This window comes from Aquarana catesbeiana, linkage group LG07, assembly GCF_042186555.1.
Source record: "Aquarana catesbeiana isolate 2022-GZ linkage group LG07, ASM4218655v1, whole genome shotgun sequence".
Lineage (NCBI taxonomy): Eukaryota > Metazoa > Chordata > Amphibia > Anura > Ranidae > Aquarana > Aquarana catesbeiana.
Window position 1 is genome coordinate 285,049,169 of NC_133330.1, and position 14,152 is coordinate 285,063,320.

Here is a 14,152-nt window from a genome sequence, read left to right on the forward strand (position 1 = left end):
CAATGCTGTGCAATACTCTGCAATACCCCCACAATACTCTCCAATGCTGTGCAATACTCTGCAATGCCCCCGCCATACTCTGCCATGCCCCCGCCATACTCCGCCATACTCCGCCATACCCCGCCATACTCCGCCATACCCCGCCATACCCCGCCATACTCCGCCATACCCCGCCATACCCCGCCATACTCCGCCATACCCCGCCATACCCTGCCATACTCCGCCATACCCCACAATACCCCGCCATACTCCGCCATACCCTGCCATGCTGAGCCATGCTCAGCTGTACTCGCCCTCTGTATGTGGCCAGGCTGTGGAAGTCTCACACATGTGGTATCGCCGTACTCAGGAGGAGCAGGAGAATCTATTTCGGGGTGTCATTTTTGGTATGTACATGTTATGTGGTAGAAATATTGTATAAATGGACAACTTTGTGTTAAAAAAAAAAAAAGCGTTTTAACCACTTCCCGCCCGCCGGCCGTCATACAATGTCCTTGACTTTGTGCGGGGATATCTGAATGATGGGTGCAGCTACAGGCATCATTCAGATATCAGCTTTTTCAGCCGGCGATTCCCTACACCATAAGAATGATCATAGCGGCTGTTACACTGCTTGATCGTTCTTACGGGAGGCGAGAGGGGATGTCCCCCCCCTCCCACGCTTCTACCGACTCACCGCTACGATCGAAGCCAGGATCATTTTTTTTTTTTTTTTATTTCAGGCTTCCCAGCCTAGAGGTGAGATGTGGGGTCTTATTGACCCCATATCTCACTGTAAAGAGGACCTGTCATGCCATATTCCTATTACAAGGATGTTTATATTCCTTGTAATAGGAATAAAAGTGGTCAAAAATTTATTTTTTTGGAAAAAAGCATCAAACTAAAATAAATAAAGTAAAATGAACAATAAAAAAAAAAAAATTTTTTTAAAGCGCTCCTGTCCCTGTGTGCTCGCATGCAGAAGCAAACGCATACGTAAGTCCCACCCACATATGAAAACGGTGTTCAAACCACACATGTGAGGTATCGCTGCGATTGGTAGAGCGAGAGCAATAATTTTGGCCCTAGACCTCCTCTGTAACTCAAAACATGTAACCAGTAAAAAATTTTAAAGCGTCGCCTATGGGGATTTTTGAGTAGCAAAGTTTGGCGCCATTCCACAAGCGCGTGCAATTTTGAAAAGTGACATGTTGGGTATCTATTTACTCGGCGTAACTTCATCTTTCACATTATGCAAAAACATTAGGCTAACTTTACTGTTTTGGTTTTTGTAAAGCACAAAACAGTTTTTTTTCCAAAAAAAACGCGTTTAAAAAATTGCTGCGCAAATACCGTGCGAGATAAAAAGTTGCAATGACCGCCATTGTATTCTCTAGGGTCTTTGCTAAAAAAACATATATAATGTTTTGGGGTTCTATGTAATTTTCTAGCTAATAAATTATGATTTTTACATGTAGGAGAGAAATGTCAGAATTGGCCTGGGTGCTCCAGAACGCCTGAAGGTGCTCCCCTGCATGTTGGGCCTCTGTATGTGGCCACGCTGTGTAAAAGTCTCACACATGTGGTATCGCCAAACTCGGGAGTAATAGCAGAATGTGTTTTGGGGTAAAATTTGTGCTATGCATATGCGGTGTGTGAGAAATAACCTGCTAATATGACAATTTTGTGGGAAAAAAAAAAAAAGTAAAAAAAAAACCTTGATTTTGCAAAGAATTGTGGGAAAAAATGACAACTTCAAAAAACTCACCATGCATCTTTCTAAATACCTTGGAATGTCTTCTTTCCAAAAAGGGGTCATTTGGGGGGTATTTGTACTTTTCTGGAATGTTAGGGTCTCAAGAAATGAGATAGGCCGTCAGTACTTCAGGTGTGATCAATTTTCAGATATTCGCACCATAGCTTTTGGACTCTATAACTTTCACAAAGACCAAATAATATCCACCGATTTGGGTTATTTTTACCAAAGATATGTAGCGGTATAAATTTTGGCCAAAATATATGAAGAAAAATTACTAATTTGCAAAATATTATAACAGAAATGAAGAAAAATGTATTTTTTTACAGATTTTTCGGTCTTTTTTCTTTTACGGCGCAAAAAATAAAGAACCCAGCGGTGATTAAATACCACCAATAGAAAGCTCCATTTGTGTGAAAAAAAGGACAAAAATTTCATATAGATACAGTGTTGCATGACTGAGTAATTGTCATTCAAAATGTGAGAGCACCAAAAGCTGAAAATCGGTCTGGTTAGGAAGGGGGTTTAAGTGCCCAGTGGTCAAGTGGTTAAAGCCCAATGTAACTAAGAGTGCAGCACAGGCAGATAGCATAGAAATGTATCAGCTGGCAAGATCTCTGGCAGGATCAACAAGTATATTTTGAACTTATTAAACAGTTATATTGAGACATATCATACAGCCCAAACATACAGTACTATTTAAGACTTGTACTTCTCTTACTTGGAGGCTTAATGTGGTTGTAAATCTTTACATATACCCAATGAAGGTGATACACAGAGATGAAACAAACCTTCCTACATAAGTTGTTCCTGTTTATCTGCATTCATCTTTCCTCTACAGCTGTTCAAAGTGCAGACTTTGTATTTCTTATTTGAGCTTTCAGAACACAGGGGCGGGAAGCTGAGGTTACACTCTGCAGAGTTTAGTGGGTAGAGCTCTGACAGCTTATTGGAGGAAAAGGACACACCCCCTTCACACAGCACACAGGAGTAGAGCTCAAGCTGTCAATCACAGGTTGTGTGCTGGTGCTCCCAACACTGTCACCTTTTTACTTGTTGGTGTCAGTAAACTTGTGAAAAAAAGGACTCATGCAGATAGTAAAGGAACAAGGCAGCAGACAGAAATGACACTTAGTGCTCTGGACTGAGACAAGTACACACTATAGAGGGATATGCTTTATGTATATTTTATGTCAGAGGTTTACAACCACTTTAAGAAGCTTGTCTTAGCTTACCATCTCAGGACAGAGCTGTAGGTGAAAGCTGAACACTGATTTCCAAAAGCTCTTTCTTAAAGCGTCAAAAGTACAGCTGCATGTATATTGTCCCACCCAGGGATCCCCCTCCTTGACATGTTTCATCACTGCTGGATTGATCAACAGGCTTATAATCAAGCCAGTAGTGGTAAAACGCATCAAGCAGGGGTGTACCAGTACCTCCTAAGGCAATACAAAAGCCCTCCAACCGAATCAATGCTTAAGTGGGCGGCACAGTGGTGTAGTGGGTAGCACTTTTGCCTAGCAGTAAGAAGGGTCGCTGGTTCATGACACTACCTGCCTGGAGTTTGCATGTTCTCCCTGTGCCTGCGTGGGTTTCCTCCGGGTACCCCGGTTTCCTCCCACACTCCAAAGACATGCTGGTAGGTTAATTGGATCCTGTCTAAATTGCTGCTAATATGTATGAATGTGAGTTAGGGACCTTAGATTGTAAGCTCTTTGAGGGTAGGGACTGATGTGAATGTACAATGTATATGTAAAGAGCTGCGTAAATTGATGGCGCTATATAAGTACCTGAAATAATTAAATAAATAATTCAAGTCTTATTAGAAGATTATTAATTGATGAAGAATTTCAGTTGAACTATTACTTGACTTTTCCCCATAGAAAAAGGAATAATTTATTTGCTATATAGTATATGTGAAGGTGTCAAATATGATATGAAGTATGGAAAGAGTCACTGAGGGTCTGGCAGTTGCACAATCGTAATCTATATACTGGTGAGATATCAATGTCTTTGTGTTTTCTTTTAGAGTTGGACAGCCCGAGTGATCTAATGGTCACTGGATCTACAGACAAGACCATCTCCTTAGTGTGGACCAAAGCTCAGGGCCCCATCGACCATTACCGCATCTCTTTTACACCATCTTCTGGTATGGCCTCCGAAATCACAGTCCCCCCTGAAATCACCCAGTACGATCTCACCGACCTGGACGCAGGAACAGAATATACCATTACAATAATCGCAGAGAGGGGGAGACAGCAGAGCCGAGAGACAACTGTGGATGCTTTCACAGGTACAGCTATATTTCTATGTTTTATAGTCTGCTCTTTGATATTAGGATTGCCCCTGCATTTACTTACAGCTCTGACACTGAGCCTTAATCCTGCAGACTAGATTTGATGTTATTAATATTATTATTCTGCCTACTCCCACATACAACCTGGTTAGTGCATCTGAGATTTGTTTTACAACCACCTCAGTGCAAAACAAATTAGGTCATAAATTGTACTTAAATATCACTGCATTTTTGTAGCAATAAAATAAGTAAAGCAAATTATTTATAGAAGACTATTCATTATGCTGAGACAATGGCCGGCCTTGCATTGCACTGTATCAATTAATTATCCCCTTTACAAGTGAAAACAATGTTTTAGACTTAAATTGTTACTGGCATTTTTAGACAATATGCAAATTGTACACACAGATGAAACAAATTCAGCTTTATTTTCTCTATCCTTTTGACACAGCCTAGGTTTTTTACATTGCTCTTTAATTGTTTTTCTCTACTTATGTTGACCCCCAAAAAACAGATATTTAAAGAGGAATTCCAGGTATGGAAATTTTATAAATAGTTACACTGGCCCAGCCTGGACCAATATAAATATGCACATACGATAACTGGTCAATGTCCCTGGAAACTGTATATCACTAAAGTAGACACCCCTTCTTCAGTGATCGTCACGTTTTTGGAATCCCCTTTTTCAGTCTCATGCTAAGCAGCTGACCTGATGTATTCTGAACACAGAAGATTGGCAACCCAGCATGGGCGTCATTCAGAATGCTTTGCACTTTCTGAATGAATGTAAAATGTACTCTGGAAGAGGCAGAGAGCATGATGTCATTGCCCGTGCCAAGTGTCCATGCAGAGCTGTCAACATCCTGTGCTCAGAAAACAGAAGGCCAACCGCTCAAGCACACAGGATCCAGAAGTATGTGGAGTTCACTGAAATAGCGGTATCTACTTTGTGATTTCCAGTCCCAGGAGGATTGGCCAGGTATGGTATATACATAGTTACATTGGTCCAAGCTGGACCAATGTAACTATGTATAAAATATTGATACCTGAAATTCCTCTTTAAAGCAAATCTGTGCTTTGCTTGTGTAGATGTATCCCTTCCTCCAACAGCACATCTTTCCAACATTCCCCCTGCTATATTAGGCTGCAGGGAGCGAAGAACATACCCAGTACCTCTAGCTACAGAGAAGCATGTGGTTCACTGCAGGTAACAATGCTGGGCCAGTTACCTAGTATTAATGCTGTTACATTGGGAAAGTCTTGTAGATTGCACCAGGTGGCTTCTCCAACACCTGGAAGCAAGAAAGCAAAGGAAAGATGATGCTGGGGAGAGGATTGATAAAATGAACCCGTTGCTTTGCCCTACTTGTGTCTTTGCCCCCTCTTATGAGGTTATAATGAAGGTGTCATTTCATTGATGGGCTCCCCAATTTATTTTCTGTTCTGTTCTCTTTTCTGTTTTTGGAGAATCCACTAATGGAGTATCACACCCTCATCTGACAATGTAATGACCATCGTAGTACTGGGAACACTGCTGGAGATATCTCAGGACAAGAATTCCTTAGAATATGAGGAACTTCCATGTGATTCAGCTTGCCAAATACTCCAAAAAACTGAAATATTGGCCTTGGGTGGAGGTGGCCATAAAGTAAAGCTTCACTTAAACAATATCACCACCAGAAGCACCCATATGCTTACTTAGCTCTCAGTAATGGCATCTCCTTTTTATATTCTGGGGCATAAAATCTCTGGTGTTGATTGAACCAGCACAGATTCCAGGGGTTCCTAATTACACCAATTTAAGAATGTGTTGCTATGGCAAATTCAGAAATAATTACTGCCAGTTCACTGACTAGTAAACTGTTGGTAACTAGGACAAAATCTTTGTTGGTGTACAGAGGAACACCAGTGCTCAGAGTGAGGCATGTACTGTATGCTCTGGTATGCTGTCATGAATGTGACAGCTTACTGCTCATGTCTAGGTAATTGCTAGGCCTCCAATAGCTACTGGCATACTAACAACTAATGACGCATCCCCAGCCCCATTCAACTGCCGCTGGGAGATTAACTATATCTGCCTAGTCAAAATTTTGTTTTAGATTTGGATGGAGTGGAAAGGATGGGAATCCCGGTTGGGTTTTTACAGTTTTCCAAAGCTCTGGTTGAGACTTTTTCGATAACGTACTGTAATAGTGACAACAGTTTCACCAGAAAGGACGTGAATGAACATCTGACACAGGGACCCAGGAAGAAATGAAAAGCTGATGGGGGTTCTATTTTTGCTCTACCTGATTTAGATCTGTGTTGCTGTAGGAGATTTTTCCTCACTTCCTGTCTTGTGAAACTGTTGTTAGGATAGTAAATGAGAGATAATCTTTCTGGTTTGGATAGCAATAAAAATTGGAAAGGGTTTTAACCCTACCATGCTGTCTTCAAACCTAAAAAATAATGTTTTTAGGCTTCACATATGCTTTAATTTCGGATATGGTCAACAAGACTTCATGTGTACAGATGGGGGTACTTGAAATCATTTTGTAAACAATCCTAAATGTTTTTGATTAAAAAAAGGCAATGCCCTCCTTCCTTTGGCAATTCCTTTAAAAAATACTACACAAGCCCAATATTGTGCAAGATATTGTGCACAAAACTCTCTTTACCTGCAGTACATTTAAACCACATGGTAAAGGTATGTTGGCATACTCATTTGATTCATGTGAGGATATTATTCCTAGTGAACTGTTTTTTCCATAACAGGCCCAAGCTCAGTTGCCCAATATTCAGTTATTAAAAACAAGTCATAGTTCACAAATTGTAATCTATGCTGCAGTGAAATTGCTTTCAGCTCCTTCTGTTCTTTTATTTCTCCCAAACATTTATAATCACTGCACATAATTTGCACCCCTATATAGGTCAGTCTTCACTAATTTTGTGAATTAATTTCTAATCTTTCAAAGATGTATTAGTTTCAGCAGACCAACAGGCAAAATGTATAATCCTTGAAATGTATGTAACCAACCTAAAAATGATTTTTTCTTATCTGTAAAGTTGCATTAAACTGTTAAAAAAGTAGATAATATTTGAAAACTTTGTGCCATTTTTTTAGCACCATATTCATTTGGAGACAAACCCAGTGTTGCATACTGTTGAACATGCTGAACAGTTGGTCTTTCCTTGGCCAGCGTTAGAAGTCACTGTGCAGATGCAGAACACTGCACCAGTACTTTGTATTTGAAGCTAAATATCGCATCTGCTTCTTATAATTTGAGGGTACTTTGATGGCAAGTTGTCTGCACCTGAGGCTCTGCAGATGCTACAACCATTACACATGTTAAGAAAAATACACTGCCAGTAGTGAGGTACCCTTGCTTGTTTGATTAGTTTAGGAGGGAAATAAGGACTGAGTTGGCATCTGTGGAAGCAAAATCTTGCCAATGGAGTCCTGGAGAGCTATATTAATCCAGTAGATAATTGGTGCCTGTGAAGTATGAATATTGTGTACCTTGTACTATGTTATCAAATCAGCTCATTTACAGCAATAAGATTTTGATGGAACTGCTCATCTGCTCATGAAAAAAATTTTTTTTTTTCATTCTCCAAAACCTACAGGCTTTCGGCCCATCACACAGCTTTATTTTTCTGGTATAACAGCATACAGTGTGAATGTTTCGTGGACAGACCCATCTCCTCCAGCTGACCGCTTCATCCTGAGTTATACCCCCATCGGGGGTGATGAACCAATAGAACTCTCACTTGATGCCTCAGTCAGGCAAACCCGTCTCATTGATCTGTTACCCAGCACAGAGTACCTGGTCACCCTCCTGCCCATACATGGGACATTAAGAGCGGAGCTGGTAGAAGGCACAGTAACTACAGGTGAGCTGGTTTAAAATTGGTTTTAAAGTCAAGAAAAAGGTATTATTGATTTACTACATTCCTTGGAATCTGTTCCAAAATGGATGGTCCACCACAGAGCTATTTTAGTTTCTTCATTAAGGTATGTAGATTAAGAAGTTTTAGTGTTATGTAGCACCCTGGTGTTTAGGCAGGGTTGCTACTAAATTTATCTGCCAAGTGATAGTTGCCTTGGCTAATTGTCAGGAGGTCAATTGATTTCACCCTAACTCTGAAATTGCTGCATTTCTCTCTTCTGTCACTAGGTGGCTGGGTATCTGGTGACATTAGACAGGACAAGGGCATTGCAAAGACAGACTAGGAATGAATGGCGTGTCTCAGCCAATGGGCAGGGATTTTCTAGGATCCCTTGGCCTGCTGGGAGAACCTATTTATTTGGGTGAGGTCAGGTGACCAGGGTTCTGTGCCACCTGGACGGCCGTCTGGGAGGACGTGTGTTGTAATGCCCTGGGTTGCTAGGACATAAGCCTTGGGCCTATCTCAGGGACATCTGGCTGCTAGGCTGTCTGAGGGCCTATCCAAAAGCAAGAGAGCAGCGTAGGGTTGGGACTGCGGCTTGCAGTCCAACAAAAAGCAACGGTTCTGCTGGCCTGAGAAGCAGCTGTGGTCGGAGGTAGAGGGGAAGCTGTCGCCACTAAGGGACCATCCACCTTGCTACCGGAGACCACTGTGAGTAGCTGAAGCAAGTACCTGAGCACTATTCTCACCACCAGGGGACAGTGATGAAGTGGGAAAGCATTAGCAAGTGCCAAGCCGGGGACCCAGCCAGTGAGAAGAGTGGAAGAGCTCAGGAGATATATTAGTCTAGTGAAAGACTGGGAGCTCAGTGGAGTGAAGTTCTACAATAGGAGATTGTAGAATAAGTGAAGAAGTTCATTGTAGCCTTTGTTAGAAACTGTTACAAGATTGTTGCCATAGGAGACAGCGGTCCTACTCATGCAGATATGGTGTCTAGCTGGATGGCTTTCCCTGCATGACATTCTGCTTATAGAGGTCTTGGAGTCTGCCAATTAACATTACAACTACTAAATGGTGTCCTGGCCCTAACCCTCTCCCCCACAGTTCTGTTTAAGAAACACTAAATCTCTTTGCATTCAAGAAGTGTCGGACGCCCATCAATCCACCTTGCACTACACCCACCATGCTTTGTGACCCACTCTGCACAGAAGGATGTCAGCTGTCCCTAGCTCTAGAGGTCACCATTAGGCCTCTGGAGGGCCCGGGACCTTGCTACAGTTATTATCTGCTTACTTTATTATAGTGAGCGTAAGACACAAGTGGGCCGGAGGCAATGGTAAAATGAGTGGGATCATATATAAATAGAAACACAGAAGAATAATGGCAGAAAAAGACCAAGTGGTCCTTCAAGTCTGCCCCATTTTTTATATATATAATTGTATTTATATAAATCCTACTAGATTAAAGTGTTATTAAACCCAGGACCCTGCATTCACTATATCTGGTCTCCCACAGTACACAGAACATGGAAGTGCAATTATTTTAGTAAATATAAACTGCTAAATACCTTTTCTCATCAGCAGTATATAGTAATCTTGTGTGATAGAGTTTGGCTTCAATTTGATTGTGCTTCTGCTAGTAAATTTAACACCCCCCCTCCCCTGCTGCTGTTGGCTGTGCCTCCTGTGCTTATTCATCCAGCGTAGGGTCATTCTAATACTGTTACTGTCCAGATCACCAGGTAAAAAAACAGAAGGGAAAAAAGCCTAAAAAAGAAAACTAATGCAGCCACCACACCTAATGATTGGTAAGCTGCAATATATTACATTTTTGGTTTTGGGTTTAGGACCTCTCTAACCACTTCTCACCCAGCCTATAGCAGAATGACGGCCGGGAAGTGGTTCAGTTATTCTGACTGGTTATCATATGACGTCTAGCAGGATAACAAGCCAACGCGCGCCTGCGGGGGCGCACAGGGCGGCGATCAGTGCTGTGGTGTGTCACTGTGACACATCACATCTCTGATCATCGTAAAGAGCCTCTGATGGAGGCTCTTTACCACGTTATTAGCTGTGACCAATCACAGCGTGAACCAGGAAGTGCCGGTAATCGGCTTTCCTTGGTTTGCGCTGACAGGGAGAGCCAATCGGCGGCTCTCCTGTTGGAGGGGGGGTCGTGCATTGATAATCATTGCACTGATTATCAGCACAGCCCCCATCAGAGGTGCCCACCACAATGCCAATCAGTGCCCACCTAAATCCCAATAAGTGCCCACCCAAGTTGCCAATCAGTGCCCATCAAAATGCCAATCAGTGCCCATCAAAGTGCCAATCAGTGCCCATCCGTAACGCCTGTCTATAGCCTTTCACAGATGCCAATCAGTGCCCATCAGTAATGCCTGTCAGTACCTCCTCAACAATGCTGCCTATCAGTGCCATCTGTTAGTGCCCATCAGTGCCCATCAGTGCTGTCTATCAATGCCGCCTATCAGTGCCCATCAGTAGTGCCCTTCAGTGCTACCTATCAGTGCCCATAAGTGCCGCCTATCAGTGCTGCATATCAGAGTAGCCTATCGGTGCCCATCAGTGCTGCATATCAGTGCCGCCTATCAGGCTCATCAATTCTACATATTAGTGCCTCCTCATCAGTGTCACCTCATCAGTGCCCATCAGTGCGGCTTCATCAGTGCCCATTAGTGCAGCCTCATCAGTGCCCATCAATGAAGGAAAAAACAAAATGTTATAACAGACACAAAGAACAATGTTTTTTCCCCCCAATTTTTTTAGTTTGTTTTACAAAAAATAAAAAAAAAAACAGTGGTGATCAAATACCTCCAAAAGAAAGCTTTATTTCTGGGAAGAAAATGATAAAAGTGTAGTTTGGGTACAGTGTTGCATGACCGCGCAATTGTCATTGAAAGTGTGACCGCGCTGAAAGCTGAAAATTGGTCTGGGAAGGAAGGGGGGAAAGTGCCCCGTATTGAAGTGTTTAAACAGTTGTATGCAGTTTGGTATAAATGGCATACTCATATCTGGAGCAGAATAAATGGGGGATGAGATTAAAATGGTAAATGCTTGGTGCTGCTGTAAAATTATTTAGGTGTGATTTTTTTTTTTTGTGAAAGATGCATGGCTTTTAAAGGCGGAATTGCTGATAGAATAGGCATATGGGTTATCCACTGGTTTGTGAAAAATCTAGAAAATATCAGCACAGTGTATTGTGCCTGTTGCTGGCCTTCAGTAGTTAGTGACATTTATCTCCAGTGTTCTGCTTTTTACAAGAGAATCTTGTCAGGTTACTGGACAGATTGAAATATTATCAGAAAGTGAAGGAGTCTGCCTAGCAAGAGACTGTGCTGTTACTTGTTAGAGATTAAATGGGTGACATTAGGAGTGGACATACTATTTGGGCAGATTCTACAGCTGTACAAGGGCCCTTTGAGATATAGGGGCCCATTTATTATGGATGTTGAACAGATGATGCTGAAACCTCTCCAATTGCTATGTAGAGTTGTAAGCCTTAACATGGATCACATCTCTCTAGCTGTCAGTTGATACGCAACTAATGAGTGTTTTAGCTTGGCCAGTAGAGAATGGAGGATGCATTACACAGGGGCACTTTTGATGGCCCTCTTCTTCATTGGTTGACCTAATCACAACCAATGCTATTTGCTTTGCAGGGCCACCAAGGTAAGTTCATCTCCATCCATACTGTAGCTGCTGACCTTTCTTTTTTTCAATCAAATATTGTTTTTTATTTTAATTACAATACATACAAACAAATAATAAATCAGGTTATTCTACATAGTATCATAAAATAAGAAAACACATAAACCAAACAAACCAAGCACCTCACAGACCAAAGTAACTTAACATATTAAAAAAAGAAGAAAAAAAAAGCATAATACAGGGGGTCCCCGAGTTACGAACCTCCGACTTGCGAACAACGACTACTTATGAACGTGATGCTAAATATAGAGATCTTATCCACATAGTATGCATCTCTACTGGTAATACTCCATCAGGTATTATACCTAATATTGCAAGTTTGGGTGTCCCCATTATCTCAGTGGAGCATAATAGGTTTAAAGTTGTAAATACTTTTTCCCAATATCGATGAAGCTTTGGACATCACCAGAGCATGTGAATAAGAGAGCCATTAGATAAAGAGCATCGCGGGCATAGCGGTGTTATATATTTTCCCCAAGCATAGAGTTTTTGTGGAGTGTAATGAGCTCTATGTATAATAAAAAGCTGAGATAAGCTTTGGGAAGGCGAAAGAGGTGCCCTAGGACATGTTTCCAGAGCACGTGTCCAATCCTCCCCATCTGAGTCCTCTATGTCTCCTTGCCACCGTGAAAGACTATTTTTATGTTTTTCAGTGTTCTCCATTATTTGTAAATTAGAATAAAGAATTCCTATTAATCCTCCTTTCATACAGGCAACCAACGTTGCCTTTGTTAATAATTTAGACTGTTCATGCTGTAGTTGGATTTTTGAACTTTGGACTTGTAGTGCATGACGTATTTGAAGGTATTGATAGAAATTATTGTACGTTAACTGATAGCGGTCTTTTAATATATTAAAATGAATTAAGACATCCCCTTCATATAGTTGATAAAGAAATATTATGCCTGCCTTTTCAGTCTGAGAATTCTGAAAGTTTAATGAATTCTTAAAGGCAGTAGTTATCCCATATGGGCATATATTTCGTATATCCCTTATGTTGACTAATATTTCGTACTGCTTCCCATACTCTGTGAATCAAGTAGAAAGTAGGGAACTTTTTTTATTAAGAAAGTGGTTAGCTAATATTAGTTGAACTAAAGGGTATTTTTAAAATTGAGATGCTATTATCTTTTGTATAGGGTTCTCCACATCCACTACCTCCCAACCATGCCAATGTTGTAATTGTGATGCAATAAAATATAATCTTGCATTAGGTATCGCAATTCCCCCCTTATCAATAGGCTGTTCAGGGGGCTTCCCTCCACACAAAATCCCTACTAACTGATTGAATGGTTCTAAATAATCATAACGTCAACCATATGGGGCACTTGAGCAATACATATAACAACTAGGTCAGCCACACCATCTTCACCAGATTCGCCCTCCCTAAAATGGACAATTGAAATTTGCCCCATGTTTTACTTAATTGTCTTTTTTTAACAATTAGGGGGAGTATATTCCGATGTGTATATTCTGTGACATTCGGTGTAATTATCACTCCCAAGTATTTAAATGATGTAACCAGGGCCATCTGATGAGTCTGGCGCGGATGTCAATCTTGCTCAGGGTCCACAAGCAGCATTACAGATTTGTCCCAGTTAATATTAAATCCTGAAAAGGAGCCATACAAATTTATCAAGGACATAACTGCAGACATGGATGGACCTGTATCCCCCAAGAACACTAGAGCATCATCCGCATAGAGTGCTATCTTATCTTCACCTGTAGATCTACGGAATCCCACAATATTTGTAGACGAGCGAATGGCCTTGGCCAATGGTTCAATGGCCAGAGCAAGAAGAAGTGGGGATAAGGGACATCCCTGCCTCGTCCCTCTGGTCAACAAGATAGGGGCCAATACACAACCATTCGCCTGTACCCTTGCACTTGGAGAGTCATACAAAAGTTGTATCCATTTAACCACTTCAGCCCCGGAAGGTTTTACCCCCTTCCTGACCAGAGCACTTTTTACAATTCGGCACTGCGTCGCTTTAACTGCTAATTGCGCGGTCATGCAATGCTGTACCCAAACGAAATTTGCGTCCTTTTCTTCCCACAAATAGAGCTTTCTTTTGATGGTATTTGATCACCTCTGCCGTTTTTATTTTTTGCGCTATAAACGGAAAAAGACCGAAAATTTTGAAAAAAAATGATATTTTCTACTTTTTGTTATAAAAATAATCCAATAAACTCAATTTTAGTCATACATTTAGGCCAAAATGTATTCGGCCACATGTCTTTGGTAAAAAAAATGTCAATAAGCGTATATTTATTGGTTTGCGCAAAAGTTATAGCGTCTACAAACTAGGGTACATTTTCTGGAATTTGCACAGCTTTTAGTTTATGACTGCCTATGTCATTTCTTGAGGTGCTAAAATGGCAGGGCAGTACAAAACCCCCCCAAATGACCCCATTTTGGAAAGTAGACACCCCAAGGAAATTGCTGAGAGGCATGTTGAGCCCATATTTATTTTTTTTGTCCCAAGTGATTGAATAATGACAAAAAAAAAAATTTACAAAAAG

The 14,152-nt window shown here is 41.3% G+C and overlaps 1 protein-coding gene across 3 annotated transcripts in view; it reads left to right on the forward strand.

The window, feature by feature from the left end:
* Nucleotides 1-14,152, forward strand: part of TNR (tenascin R) — a 932,265-nt gene that overhangs the window by 771,217 nt on the left and 146,896 nt on the right. For all 3 annotated transcript variants that reach the window (XM_073593414.1, XM_073593413.1, XM_073593415.1), the window contains 2 exons: nt 3,765-4,028; nt 7,638-7,904. In XM_073593414.1, the coding sequence (XP_073449515.1) occupies nt 3,765-4,028; nt 7,638-7,904 (531 nt within the window). The remainder of the gene's footprint in view (nt 1-3,764; nt 4,029-7,637; nt 7,905-14,152) is intronic.